The sequence below is a fragment of the Microtus ochrogaster genome, chromosome 1 (assembly GCF_000317375.1).
Source record: "Microtus ochrogaster isolate Prairie Vole_2 chromosome 1, MicOch1.0, whole genome shotgun sequence".
Taxonomy (NCBI): domain Eukaryota; kingdom Metazoa; phylum Chordata; class Mammalia; order Rodentia; family Cricetidae; genus Microtus; species Microtus ochrogaster.
In genome coordinates this window covers 82,714,378-82,730,178 of record NC_022009.1, presented here as the reverse complement: position 1 = coordinate 82,730,178, position 15,801 = coordinate 82,714,378, and the positions used below count along the sequence as shown (strand labels likewise).

The 15,801-nt window shown below is 39.9% G+C and overlaps 1 protein-coding gene and 1 pseudogene across 1 annotated transcript in view; both read left to right on the top strand.

Moving 5' to 3' along the window:
• Cog5 (component of oligomeric golgi complex 5) overlaps positions 1-15,801 on the top strand; it is a 253,334-nt gene that overhangs the window by 2,779 nt on the left and 234,754 nt on the right. Inside the window, exons 2-3 of the mRNA XM_005343875.3 lie at positions 4,304-4,443; positions 11,599-11,656. Of these exons, the coding sequence (XP_005343932.1) occupies positions 4,304-4,443; positions 11,599-11,656 (198 nt within the window). The remainder of the gene's footprint in view (positions 1-4,303; positions 4,444-11,598; positions 11,657-15,801) is intronic.
• Positions 15,264-15,792, top strand: LOC101992244 (annotated as a pseudogene).

Below are 15,801 nucleotides of genomic sequence, written 5' to 3'. Positions count from 1 at the left end.
CTCTCTCTCTCTCTCTCTCTCTCTCTCTCTTTCTCTGGTTTTCTGTGTAGTTTTAGAGCCTGTCCTGATCTCTCTCTAGATTCAAAGCCTCTGGCTTCTGGTACATCATCATTGAGTTCCTTTGGAATATTGATATGGGATTCCCCTCTGTATTCTGTGAATATCATTGGTTAATAAAAAAATCTGCTTTGGGCTTATTGCAGTGCAGAATAGGAAAAGGAGGGAATTCCAAACAGATAGAGAAGAGAGTAGGTAGAGTCAAGGAGAAGCCATGTAGCTGCTATAGGAAACAGATGCCGGATAGAACTTTACCAGTAGGCCACAACCACATGGCGATACACAGATTAATAGAAATGGGTTAATTTAAGATATAATAGCTAGCTAGAAATACGCTAAAGTCACTGGCCAAACAGTGTTGCAATTAATATAGTTTCAGTTTTTTCAGACTTTTTTGGATCTGGGCAGCCGGGAAACAAAAGAGCAGCCTCTGACTACAGGATATCCCACAGCTACCCCAAGTCATGGAAATCCTGTGGGTATTGTTCCACAGCATCAGTACCTTCTCAAGTTCCAGCAGGTCCTAGATGGGGTATATGTTAGGGTGGGCCACCCCAAGGCAGGGCTCTGGGCCTGGATGATAGCAGCACTGGTTATTCTGGGCCACTGGGGCCACCAACCTCAGGCGAGGGCACAGAGTCAGCTCTGTTAAGCCCATATTGTTAGGGTTAGTTCTTCCTCACCTGTATAGAGGAATGTGGCCAGCTCTCTCAAGTTGGGTGGGCAGCTAATTTCTGCAGTATCCAGCAAGAAGCAGGGCCAGCAAAGGGTGGGCCCACCTCAGCATGGCCCTCTGATTTCATCATGCATGGTTCGCATGGGCCCCTGCAGTGACACAAGCTACAGACCCCTTGCTGCAGCTGGACCATGGACTCAGACATGGTTCTTGGAAAGCAGCTAGATCTGATGCCACCGATGACCCAGGTGGTAGTGTAGGCCACTCAGATGGACATGTCCGCATTGGCAGCATAGCCCTAGACCTGGGGCGTCCCCATGGCCTTCAATGGCACTAGGAGCTGTGGACATTAACACAGACCCTGGCTGCTATAGGGCCACAGACCCAGACATGACCTTTGACCTGGACAACACCATGGCCCTGGGTGGCAACACAGACCACCCAGGTCTGTGTGGCCCTGGCTGCAGCATAGCCCCCAGACTCCAACAAGGCCACAGGTTGGGACATTTTCTTAATTGCTAGTTGATGCAGTAGGGTCTAGCTTACTCTGGGTGGTGCCCTCTCTAGACAGGTGAAAATTAAATAAAATAGCTGATAAAGCCTGGGGGAGCAAGCCATTAATCAATGGTCCTTTATGATTTCTGCTTCAGTTCCTGCCTTGAGGTGCTTGCTTTGAGCTACTATCTTTGTTTTTCTTGATTATGGACTATTACTTGTAAACTAAAATAAACCTTTTCCTCTATAAGGATCACTGTTTTATCACAACAGAAAAGCAAAGTAAGACAAATTCTCCTTACTTCTCTTCTAAATTAAAGAACTATATTTTTAACTGCCTACTAATATTCCTGTCTTGATAGTAAACAACATATTAACAAATAGTACATATTCTATGAAAACATTAAGCAAAGTAAATGTCTTCCTATTCTTGAATCTTTTTTCTAATTGCCACAGTTAGTACTTACTATTGGTATTTAACTGAATGTTGATACTTAGGTTGTGAGGCTCTTGGAGGCAGTTTGTTTCTCATCTTTGTATATTTAATGCCTAGGGCATTCAGCTTAATGCAGAATTGAATTCCTCATATCAGATAAAGACTATTCCACTATTTAAAGAAACTTGGGAATTATCTTTGGTTTCTTCTACTAATCACCATTTCATCTTATTAAGTTCTACTCATTGCCATGTCCAAACATTTGCCAAATTTGACACTTGCCTAACATTCTTAAATGACACACACTTATTGTATCTTATGTCACTTGGGCTGTTAACATAGTGCTGTGCTTTTCTGACCTCTCTGATTCTACTCCATGGGAAGATATATTAGTAAACCAGCTTTCTTGGAAAATAAGAAAAGGCCTAGTTTCATTGGTATTTGTGTATTTCATGGTATAAATACCCCTATCCCAACTGGTTTAAAGCCTACATATAATACTGTCTGACTCAAAGAACTCCTGAAAATGTCATAGTTATAGGAGGTAGGGCGGCCCTTGTACATTCTGGGTGCGCAGCTAGCTTAGGCCCGAAATAACCACACAGAAACTGTATTAATTGAATCACTCTTTGGCCCATTAGCTCTAGCTTCTTATTGGCTAACTCTTACATTAATTTAACCCATTTCTATTAATCTGTATATCGCCACGAGGCTGTGGCTTACTGGGAAAGATTCAGCATGTCTGTCTCTGGCAACTCCATGGTGGCTCTCCTACTCTGCCTTTCTTCCTCCCAGCATTCAGTTGTCATCCCATGTCTACCTAAGTTCTGCCCTATCAACTAGGCCAAGGCAGTTTCTTTATTCATTAATCAGTGAAAGCCACACATATAGACAGAAGGACCTCCTACACCAATGGTTAGTTGCTAAAAACTAGTAGACACTAACTCAAGCACACTGCTGTGTAACAAATCCCATTGTAGTTATTCTCTGTTCCTGCAAGAATTATTGTTGTAGAATACAAGACTGGCAGTGCTCTTGCTAGGCTTAGCACCACCAGTAGCACACAAGTTGACTGTTTTGCACATCATGCAAGCATTTTTCAAACTGCCCTCCAGCCTTCCTTTGAAACTTCATTTTTTCCTTTACATTTTCTGCCCAATACATAATTCTGTCATCTAGTTTTACTAAACTTATTCTTACCCTTGTCAAAACATGCCATTTTGACTTTTCCTGGTGGTAAACTTTCTGTGTGGAATGACTGAATTTGTCTGGTAGCGTTCTTAATTCTGAGGAAAACTTGGCAAACTGGAAGAAAATAGAACTTTTAGAATTAGGGTCAAAGTAGTTGTATTCTATTACTTCAGTTTGAGAGTAATTAGACGCTGAGAATAGTTAAGACTGTTTTGCTCTTTGCACAATGATACTTTGAGATGATGTATAGATTAATTCATCTGACACCTGCCATTGTCTGGCCATGTTAGTCCTTAGAGATGTGGTAGGAAACAGAATCGCTTCCCTTGGTGGAGTGTGTATTGTAATGGATATAGACTAATACAATACAGGTGAATCACAAGGAAGGAAAACACTGAATAAAAGATTAAAATCACAACTATCAACTTTAATCTTTATTCCAGGAAAGTGAGATTATTGCTAGGAACAGTGCTTCAGGAAAACTGACCATTGATAATATTTGTTGCTTCAGATATCTCTAGATCAGTGCATAAATACTGTTATAAAAACTGAATCTAAATTATGAATACAAATAAGCAAATACAAACTTATAGGTAGTATTGAAAGGTAAATAAATGGATATAAAAATTGCATTCAGATAGACTGGAAAAAGAAATCATGGTGTGTGTGTGTATAAAAATCTATAAACCCATAAATGAAAAACCAAAAAGCAAAGCAAAACAATAACAACAAAGAAGAAACAGCAGAGCGGTTTAGACTCCTGGACTCAGCATTTTTACTTTCAGTATTGGAATCTCAGATATTAACACTGGATAAATTGCACCTGTGAAGTAGAGAAAAATTATGTTTTCCCACATATCATATATGATGAGACTGCTCGTTCATTTCCCTGCTGCCAAGACCTAAAATAATCACACAGAAACTATATTAATTAAAACACTGCTTGGCCAATCACTTAGGCATATTGAATTAACCCATTTCTATTATTTTGTATTTTACCAGGAAGCTCTTGGTTTACCGGTAAGTTTCCCGGGCATCTGTCTCCGTCAGCTACATGGCATCTCTCTGACTCCACCTACTCTCTCAATATATCAGAAATCTCGCCTGTGTATATTGTGTCCTGCTATATATAGGCCCAAAGTAGCTTCTTTGTTAGTCAATGGTAATAAAACACATTCACAGCATACAGAGGAGAATCCCACATCACATCAGGACTGTGTGGGGACTGAAGGAGTAAGGACTTGGACTTAGAGCAGCACCCAGAACATAAGTATTCTCTCATGAGTATTATCTTTTCTGTCTGCTGCAGTCTGCTCCAATTCCCCATTGTTCTAGGTAGTGTCTGCAACAGTTCCTCGTGCATAGAAGGTCTTAAAACGTGCTAATTTTGATTATAATTGATCTGTTGCTTGATAACTGTTGGTAAGTTTTCCTTTGTTTTTTCCTAGACTGTTACAGTGACTTTTTAAATGAAGACTTTGATGTAAAAGCTTATACTTCTCAATCTATTCATCAAGCTGTAATTGCTGAGCAACTAGCAAAACTTGCCCAGGGGATCAGTCAGTTGGATAAAGAGCTACATCTACAGGTAACATCCTTCTTCTGGGTCGGAGAGATTATTCGACAGAAGTGACTGTTTATCCCTTTGTCATTTCATCTTTGTTAAAGTCAAATGTATATTTCCATAAACAAATGCTTAACTTACCAGCATCACTTTAATTACATTTTTGTGATGTTTTCTGTAAACTACTTTTTAATTAGTTGAAAACAAATTAACCTACCTTTCTGGAATCATTTGCTTTTTCTGTTTATTACCCAAAGAATTGTTATTATTCTTATTAATATTATTTTACAGTGAGTGTTTTGGGTGAAATAGACACCTTTGATAATGATAGTGGAAAATGAAATGGAATTTTAGAAGTAGAACAATTTGAATAAGTAATATTGGGATGTCTTACAGGAAGTGTTTATATTTTCTTTCTTTCTTTTTTTTTTTTTTTTTTGTTTTTCGAGACAGTGTTTCTCTGTGGTTTTGGAGCCTGTCCTGGAACTAGCTCTTGTAGACCAGGCTGGTCTCGAACTCACAGAGATCCACCTGTCTCTGCCTCCCAAGTGCTGGAATTAAAGGCATGCGCCACCACCGCCCGGCGTGTTTATATTTTCTTAAGTACAAAGTATAACATTTGCTGAAATTATAGAAACTCAATAAATGTTGTGATGTCGTAGAGCACATATAAGCATTAGGAGATAGGTCCCAAGCTTAGGTGTGCAGTCACTTTGGTTGACATTCTTACCACTTCATTTATTTGAGTTTTTTAAAAAAAGATATTTCTGTAGATAAACTTAAATGTTCCATCTATAATTGATAAAGTTTGTAGGATTGTTCTATGGTCTACTTCTTTGTTGATTTGTTTGTTTTGTAGCACTGGGGATTGTACACAGGGACTTGCATGTGCCAGACAGGTACCCTACCAACTGAGCTATAATAGCCCTAGGTCTCACAATCCTTATGTTACTTTTTGTTTGAGAAGTTATTGAAGACATACTTAGATGGATGAATAAGTTTGTGAATAAATGCTCGGTTTACTGGGAAATCTAAATCTCTCATATCTTTAAATGAGATATATCCATTTAACTTTTTTTTGAGTTTCTTTATTAATGAAAAGAACAGCTTAAAAAGATTATGATGACTTCTAAGGTCACTTCAACTTTAAAATTCTGATTACATGTTTAGAATACAAATATCAAATACTTAGAAGGCACGTAATTCTGTTTTGTGTTAGGCTATGGAGTACAGAAATGAGAACACATTTCTTGGTTCTCTAAAGACTCCAAAGATTAGTGACAGATACAGACAGAAATAACTGTCAGGTGAAGCCTTTTTTACATAGAACGATACAAGATGTTTTACAGGAGCAGAGGAGAATATCCTTAAACTCTGCATAGAGTTTTATAGCACGAATTCTAATTGGTCTTAATATATAAAACCTGGAGTCATATATTGGGATGAAAGCTGAGAGATTAGAGAAGCAGTGCAGCCACTTAAGAGACCTTTTACCTTTACCAGTGCTCAGACTGCATCCTCAGACAGCAGGGCAATCCTCAGACTGCACTGAGCTCAAACTCTTATCTCTTCCCACTTTATATTCCTCTCTCTGCCCAGCCATATCACTCCTGTCTCCAGCTCTCTAGTCTGGGATTAAAGGTGTGTGATCCCAAGTCCTGGGATCATGTTTGTGTGAACACTGCTTCTCTTCTAGACAGATTCAATCTAGTGTAGCCCAGGGTGGCTTTGATGTAACAGAGATCCGTCTGCCTCTGTCTCCCAAGTCCTGGGATTAAAGGTATGTGCTACCACTCCCTGGCCTCTAGTGGCTTAGCTCTGTGTTCTGATCTTTAGGCAAGCTTTTTTTGCTAAAACACAGACAAAATATCACTACAGAGTTTCAGGGGATAGGTTTTTGCAAGAGACATCTGAAATTTTGTCTCACTTTTATAATTGTTATATTTCTTCTTTTATTCAGTATTTCTTTGGTAGGAATTGATGAGAATTTAAAATTAACACTCTTTAGGAATACAAATTATTGTGTGCGTGTGTGTGTGTGTGTGTGTGTGTGTGTGTGTGTGTGTGTGTGGTCAAAGTCTCTGAGTCTAGTATGAGAACTGAACTTACTACTATTTTTTCTTCAGAAAAAAATTTAGATCATGCTAGCTAAATAAAAGACTGCAATTAAAATAATTAAAGCATCAACCACATGATTAAAGTTCTAAGTATTAATATATATGTCACATACCTTAGCACATACCTTTAATCCCAGGACTTGGGAGACAGGCAGACGGATCTCTGTTACATCAAAGCCACCCTGGGCTACACTAGATTGAATCTGTCTAGAAGAGAAGCAGTGTTCACACAAACATGATCCCAGGACTTGACTGTAGGTATTGAAAGCAGAAAAGTACCTAGCAGATAGTTGTTTACAGAGTTGTTGGCTGTGTTTGTGACTAAATACTGATATAATCAATATGTTTTTTTAGCTGTTTGTGAATCTTTAGGTTATTGGTTGCTAGCTAAAACAAACAGGAAGGTAGCTGTCTGTAAGTGTTACAGCTCTGAAGGAAATGATATCCTGTCAGTCGGAAGTCAGAAAATACCCACAGCTCTGAAGGAAAGATGGCTGCCTCTGCTGGAGAGAGAAGCAGCAATGAACTGTGTAGGTGGCAGGCTTATATATGGTTTCTTGGGGGTGGAATTTTCCAGGGTGGAGATTTCTGTGGTGGGGATTGGTGGGTTTTCAAGCTCAGAGAGTTTGGGCTTCTTGTTCTGAGGGCAGAGCTTGGCTACCTGTGTCTCAAGGGGCTGAGACAAGCTGTTACGACCCTTAGAGTATTCTGTGGGCAGAACCTGGCTGGTCCTTAGGGATGGGGCCTAACCACTTGGGACTTAAACAGGGCGCTTGACACAGGGACCTAAGTCCAAGAATAGAGAAAAACTTGACTTTGAAATAATTCTCTAGAGGTAAAGCATACGAAAGCCTGTCAACAGGGATTTTGTCATCTACTTACACAGTTAGGAAAGTGGAGAATTGGCCATGTCCCAAGTTTGTATTTCCTAGGGCCTCATGCACAGTATACGCACAGTTTTCCAAATAAGCTGCAATCCTATATATTTATGTGTTCATATAAGCATTGCAGCTCAGATGGAAAGGTATCCTGGTAGTCTGAAGCCGAGGAATACCACAAAGTCACTGTAAGCATAACAGCTTACAGCTCTGCCCCAGGGAAAGGGTGCCCCACTGCCAGTGTAACAACTCTTCTCCATCAGGGGAGGGTTTCCCCACACCTCTGCTCCTGAGAATGTTACAGCTCTGTTCCATACTACTCTGCTCTGCTCAGGTTCCTTGAGTGTAACAAGTCTGTTCTGCTAGGGGAAGGTTTCCCAGGGAAGGTGTTGTGTCTCTACTCCACTCCAGAGAAATTTGTTACAAGCTCTGGAGAAAATGTCACACCACACAACAAACCTCATTCAAGAGATTTATTTGAAAGGAAGATGGCTGCCTTGGGTGAGAAACAGCAGCAAAGACCTTATAAAGGATTTCTTGGGGTTTGTGTCCTTACCAGGGTGGCTTTGGATTGGTAGATTTTTGTAGCCTGATTCTGGGGCAAGCTCAGGGATTGATAGGATTTCATGCTCAGGGATTATTGGGATTCTGTGTTCAGGGACCCCAGAGATTGGTGGGATTCTGTGCTGAGGAGCTGGTGAAATTCTGCAGCCTGACTCTGGGGCAAACTCAGGCATTGGTCCAATTTCAAGCCCTGGTCCTAGGGTCAAGTCAGGGTCATGGTGTTTTTTCTTAGCCCAGGTCTCAGGTCTAGTCAGGTAGGGCTCATTTTCCCTTGGCCTTTTTTACCTTACAGTTCACATATTGAAACCATCCCCAGTGTGATAATTTGGAGAGGTGGGTTTTGGGGAGGTGATTAGGACCTTGCTAAACTGGCAGAGCCCCACAGGAGATTATTCACCTTTTGTCCATGTCAGGACACAGAAGGCACCGCAGATGATGGATGGATGCTGGTTGCCTACACTTGATCTTGGACTTGAGCCTTCAGAACTATGATGATGAATCTCTTGTTTATTGTCTGGGCTGTGATATAGTACTTTGTTGTACCCCAAATTGTCTTGGTCCAGCTGACTTGTCCATACATCTTGAGGAGTGTGGATTAAAGAAGAAATAGATGTGAGACTGAGAATAGATCTGGGAGGGCGTTTCAATGACTACTGAATCTGCCTCGTGTTTATTTCTCATATCCTTTATATACCCAATACAGAAAGGAGGGGGGAGGGAGAAGGCTTTTTTTTTTTTTTAACCCAGATACAAAGAACAAAGTAGTTACATTCTTAGTATCCAAAACATAAAATAACCACACCCTAGGTCAAAACATCCTATTACCCAGGCAAGATGTACAGCAACTTCACCTTGAGCCAGACATTTCTGTTGTGTGACCTTGAAGGAGTAATAATAGGCTCGAACTCTCTGATTATTGCGGGATGGGTAGGACAGCAACCTCAGCCAACAGATTGGCGCTCCAACCTGTGCTGGCTAAATCCATATAAAACCTGAGAGGGCTTTGAAAGGAATTCTAGACACTAAAAAACAACATTTAGCCACATTTTTTCTCTGGAGGTGCTCTGTTCACTGGCAGCGAGCAGGGCTGCCGCAGCTCCTTTAAGAGAGGTCTTCCCAATTTAGTGGTAGCAAACAAACAAACAAACAAAAAAACCCTGTGCAGTTTCTAAAGGTGGCTTCCTGGTCTGTGCTGCCAGCATGAACTCTGGCTCTTTCAGGAGGCTGAGCACTTGAATGGGGTTTGTGGGCAGTGTGCTGTAAGTTACTTGGTGGCAGCATGGGCCAACTAGTTACCAGAGTTGAGGTGGTGAGCCTGGCTTCCACCCGGCAGTCTCAGAGGTGGTGAATGGACCTCTGCCGTCTTGGACTGGGCGGAGTAAACACGCAGGACCTGGAGTTGGTCCTAGTCATGCCTGCTTAGCAATAAAAAAGGCACTTCTGGTCAGAAAATAATTACATATACACAATAAAGACAGATTCAGTTAAAAAAAAAAAAAAACCTCCAAATGGGTCACAGTGTTGGATAAATGTATATAGGTTTGGGAGAGAAAAGAATAAGAATATAGATAGTTATAAAAAGATGTAAATTTTTTTGAAAAGGTAAAGTCTTTAAAGAGATAGAGTACAAACAGTCATAAATTAAAAGGAGTAAAGAAAAATAAGCCACTTAAAAATAGAAAATACACAGAGAGTCTGGATTATGTATATTATTGTGTTTTCTTTGAATTTTTGACTGAATGAGCCAAGTACAGAGAGACATTTCATTGTATGTACTGCTAAGCTAAATCACCATATATACTTTAAAGATATCTAGACTTCAAAATTTGGCTCTAAGGATATATTGCTTTGGAAAAGAGCTTCTGCTTTTGTTTCCACCGAGGATGAGAACCTGTTTATTTCTTCCAGACCCCCTGAAAGGTTACCGTAAACCCCCCTCCCCCAAATTACTTCACCCATCCAAAAGCAGGAAACAGTTTGGAGAGAACTACACCCAAATTCCCAAATATTGTTTATAAATGTTTCTTTACATTTAAAGGGGGATATGCTATAGAGATAGAAACTTAGCATTGGTATGGATCATGGTTTAGTGATACAAATTTAAGATCAATTTTGTTTTATATATATATATATATATATATATATTTCTGCTCTTGATTAAGGTATTGTATTTGTGTGGCTCATTTAAAAATGTAATGTGTAATTAAGAAATATAGGTTAATAGGTAATCATCTATAATAGTCAAGTTTGTAGTCATGTTGGGTTTTCTAGATATATAGAGATATATTTCAGTTAGATAGGTATTCTTCAAATCTTTCAGAGACCTTCAAAATATGGCATTTAAAGTATTTTAAAAACTTAGGATTTTTTTTTTTTGACAATGAGACTTATCTGCTCCTGGCAGCACCAGTTACTTCAAGAGGAAGATGGGCATTGAGGAGGCTCCATATGGAGTCTGTTTGCCATTTGAGCAAGAAACTGCTCTTGCCTGAACTGCTTGACTGGACTTGCAGGACCCACAGAAAAATGACTGCTGGACTTGCATAAAGGTTAGACCTTCCTTTGGTGTTCCTACTTTATCAACAAGTCTGCAAGACATTCTGCAGGACACAGAAGAAAGTGACTGGCAAACTGCCAATACAGGTGGAACTGTCTTTGAAATTTCCTGCTTCAAGGAAAAGTCTTTTGGATACTATGAGCCTGTAGGCTGAAGATGGGTGCTCACAATGTTACAGAAGAACTTTGGGTGACTGTCCAGGCAGCAAAGATGTCTCTGTCAATTCTAGAGTTTTGGAAGTTGCTTACAATGCATTTTCTGTTTACTTTGGTAATATTATATCCTTCTGAAGTCTTTGATGGAGTTGAAGAATAGATAGCTATAATTATAGTTTTCCTTAGTTATAATAAAAGATAAAGTAGATATAATTGTTGTAACTGTAATTTTTGCTTGATACCTGTCTTGTTATATGTAATCTTGTTATGTTAAAGTTAAAAACCTTCCTTTTAATTTAGACAGAAAAGGGGAGGTGATGTGGGAGGTGATGTATGCTGTGAATATATTTTATTGCTGTTGGTTAATAAAGATGCTGCTTTTGGCCAGTGGCTTAACAGAGTAAAGCAAGGCTGAAAGAGATATAGATAGAGTAGGTGGAGTCAGGGAGAAGCCATGTAGCTGCCAGCCGGAACCTTACCACAATCCTCGTGGTAAAATATAAAATAATAGAAATGGGTTAATTAAGATGTAAGAGATAGCTAGAAATACGCTTAAGCTATTGGCCAAACAGTATTGCAATTAATACAAATTTCTATGTGTTTATTGTGGGACTGGGTGGGGCAGCAACCTCAGCCAACATCTGACCTTATATCAAGATGTAGCAGAGCCACTTCTATGGGCTCCCACACCAAATAGACCAAGGCAGAGTTAGCACTATGTTCTTTTGCTCCGTATTGTGATTTATGCGTTCATCTCAAGCACACCTCATAACTTGCACATGTATGTGTGTATGTGTATAGTATCTGTTTGCTTTATATATCAAGGGAGACCTTGGATTGTACCCTGTAGTGTTAAAGATAGTTAAGCAGAGCAAATGCTGATTTTTTTTTTATTCTTGATTTTTTAGGTTGTTGCAAGACATGAAGATTTATTGGCGCAAGCAACTGGGATTGAGTCTTTGGAAGGTATATTATCATTATTTATTACTGTTAGATGTAACTTGGTTAGGGACCCACAAGCTTTTTTGAGCTGGAGGGTTGACTAGAAGGTTTTGTTGTCCATACAGACTCTGTTGTAGTTACTGAGCTTGACCAGATCTAAAGCAACCAACAGATAACGTGAAAATGGATGAGGTGGTAGTGTACTAGGAAAACTTAAATCCTCATTACTGATCCTTGAGTTAAGCCATCTAGGTTCAGATCACTTCTTGGGCAAGGTGGTTAACTTTGCTCTGCTGCATTTTCCTATTTGTAACAGATACACTATGTGTACCTAAATCATGTTATCTTAAGGATTAAATGATTGAGGAAAATGCTCAAAACAGGCTTGCATATATGAGTATTCCTATAAGTCTTAGTGAATTAAAACAATAAAAAATTGTATTGTTAGAATAGGTAATAGTGGAAATAGGTGCGAAATTTTATGTATTTTTCCTTTCTTTGACATCCTTAATAGTGAAAATATAGTAGAATAATAACAGATCAGAGTTTTTTGTGTGATTCATGTTTGACTAATTCTTTTATGAATTTTTCATTTCTTCTTGATTTTATTCATAAGTATAAAATGTCACTATTATGCTTTTCATTATTGCTTTCTGTCTCAGAGTTTCTGTTGCTGTGATAAAAGACCATGACCAAAAGTAATTTGGCGAGTTAGGGTTTAGTTCAGCTTGCAGCTTTCATTTCAAGCTTTATCACTGAGGAAAGTCAGGTCTTATCCACCTCAGAACCGCCCACCCAGGCATGGCACTGCCCACTGCGGGCGAGCTCCCCCACATTGTGCATGAATCAAGGAAATGCCCTTTCGAGCTCCTGTAGGCAGTCTGGATGGAGGCATTTTTTCAGCTGAGGTTTTTCTTGCCAGTAACTGTAGCTTGTGTCAAATTGTGACCCTTTTCATTTGATTACTGTTATTAACCACATCCAGAGAAAGTTAAGTGATTTTCTTTTCTACTATGTTGATCAAATTGTTAAGAAAAAGGGGTTTGTGTTCTGTGATGCAATATCCTTGATTTCATCCAATGGTGTTTCTCATGGTGTCAAGGGAATGAGTTTACCTCAGAATCCTTGGTGTTCTAATGTATATGGGGAAAGATCTTTACATTCTGGGAAATGATAGTTTGATTGTTAACTTGAAAATCTGAAGAAGTTAGAGTTTCTAAGTATTGATAGCCCTAACTAATTTTTAATCTCTTACCCTTTTTATGTGTTTCTGAGAACAGTAATATGTTAATGGTAATTTTGAAAGCAATAATATAGTTTTCACTTGTGAAATGATGCAGTACATTGATTAGGTGAGTCATCATCAAGATGGAAAAAGTCATTATGTCTTCATTCATTCAATCTTTCATTTATTTATGTATTTTTTTTTTTTTTTTTGGTTTTTCGAGACAGGGTTTCTCTGTGGCTTTGGAGCCTGTCCTGGAACTCGCTCTGTAGACCAGGCTGGTCTCGAACTCAGAGATCCGCCTGCCTCTGCCTCCCAAGTGCTGGGATTAAAGGCGTGCACCACCATCGCCTGGCTATTTATGTATTTTTTTAAAATTAAATTTGGTTTTCTGAGACCGAATTCCTCTGTGTAGTTCTGGCTGTCCTGGAACTCATTCTGTAGACCAGGCTATCTTCTAATTCAGAGATCCGCCTACTTCTGCCTACCAAGTGCTGGGATTAAAGTGGGCACCACCACTGCCCAGCTCCTCTTACTAATTTTTTGAGTCGGTCTCACAGGTTAGTCCTGGCTGGCCTGAAACTAACTATGTAGGTCCTGGTCACCTCAGACTTACAGAAATGCATCGAACTGTGTAGGCCCTGGTCACCTCAAACTTACAGAAATTCCTCTGCCTCTGTCTCTAGAGTGCAAGGATTAGAGGAGTGGTTCCCCATCCTCAGCCTCATTATGCCTTTTCTTTCTGCAAATTCATATAGTGGGACAGTGCTTGTCTTTCCCAGGATACTTTTTGTCCTTCTGTTGTGATTCTTAGCCTTTAAAGGTTGAGCCATCTCTCCAGTCCCTTTCCCAGAATACTTTTTTTTTCTTTTTTTGGTTTTTTGAGACAGAGTTTCTCTGTAGCTTTGGAGCCTGTCCTGGAGCTAGCTCTTGTAGACCAGGCTGGCCTCAAACTCACATAGATCTGCCTGCATCTTTCTCTTGAGTGCTGGCATTAAAGGCATGAGCCACCACCACCTGACCAGAATACTTTTTAAAAGGGTTACAACATTTAAAACACAATTGGGCTCTGTTGTAAGTCAGTGTTAAATAGTGTCCCTAACATGTGCGTGGGCTGGGTTTAAGTCAGTGTAAAACAATGTCCCTAACATGTGTGAGGCCCTGCAGGACCAAAGCTTTGTGAAGCCCTTATTAGCATATATGCAGATATATATGTATGTATGTATGTATGTATGTATGTATGTATGTATTTGTTTATTAGTATAGGGTATATTTCAAAGCACTTACTATGTTATTTTGAGATGCTGAAAAGTATACTATACTTTGAAAATTTAATCATTAATTCTAACTTCTTCGCCTTTCTCCCTGGTATTTGAAAACATTTTGTAAGTTGGTTGAATTTCATTCAGGCTTTATTATTACTTTTTTTCTCCTGGAACAGGGTTTCTCTATATAGCTTTGGAGCCTGTCCTGGAACTCACTTTGTAGACCAGGCTGGCCTTGAACTCACAGAGATCCTTCTGCCTCTGCCTCCCAAGTGCTGGGATTAAAGGCGTGTGTCACCACTGCCCGACTCAACCTATTTTAAAGGAGAATTTATTCCCATTTTCCCCCATGTTCATTTAGTCAATTAAGGAGCAATTGAGAACTTGTTTGATACCAGGTATCTGAGGAATAGACAAAACCACTGTCCTCACAAAGCAATGTTTCTTTCAGATGGTAAGGTCAGTTACAAAATGTACAATAGAAAATCAGACATTTTAAAGTCCTATAAAGAAAACCCTTTAAGTTGAGGAAGGAGAGACTCTCCTATTTTAATAGTCATAGAAGGCCTTCTTGAAAAACTAACATTTTGAGTTGACATCTGAAGGATAAGAAGGAACTGCCCTGTGGAGAGAAACTGTTGAAAGCTTAGGGAATAGTCAATGGAAGCAGGGCTGAACTAGATGTATTTCAGGGCAAGAAGGAAGGCCAGGATGACTTTTGTGAATGAATGGGGTGAACGAGGGAAAGAATCACAGGTGAATTTTATGGAAAGGAATTTTTATTTCATTCTGAATGCATGTGTTAACTCTCAGTTTGATAATCAGAGTATTCTAAGACAGGGTGAGTGTTGTGATTTTTCCTGCTGGCTTTGTAGGACAGCACCTGTAGAGTATTTGATTGATGAGCATTCACCTTTGATTGGCATGGTGAATAGAGCAGTTTCTGGGAATAAAATTGAAGCAGAACTGAGGGGGTTCATTCTTGGGGTTGAAAGCAGTGTGAGAAGAGTCACCACAGTGATTGCTTAGGTTTTGGTCTGTTAGACTGGATATGACTTATTGAAATGGGATAAATTTACAGGATTATGACTTGGCAGGGTTGGGATATTGCAGAAGTCACCTTTGAGGCGGGTCGCAGCAGTCCGTGCGGCGGCGGCTCCGTGGCAGGTTCGGCCTCGCACGCACCTCCTATCCAGCGCCGCCAAGATGCCCAAGAGGAAGGTTAGCGCGGATGGAGCGGCGAAGACGGAGCCCAAGCGCCGCTCCGCTTAGGCTGTCTGCCAAGTCCGCCAAGGTGGACGCGAAGCCAAAAAAGGCCGCGGGAAAGGATAAGTCATCAGATAAAAAAGTGCAAGCAAAAGGGAAGCGGGGAGCAAAGGGCAAACAAGCTGAAGTGGCCGACCAGCAAACCACGGATCTGCCCGCAGAGAATGGAGAGACCGAGAACCAGAGTCCAGCCTCTGAAGGAGAAGAGAAAGAAGCCAAGTCCGACTAACCATCCATCATGTCTGTCAGTGTCCCCGCCTCCCTTCTTGTACAATCCAGAGGAATATTTTTATCAACTATTTTGTAAATGCGAGTTTTTTAGTAGCTCTAGAAACATTTTTAAAAGGTGGGGAGAAATCCTGCCTCATCCCATTTTTTAAGTGTAAATGATTTTTTTAAGAGGTTAAATCACT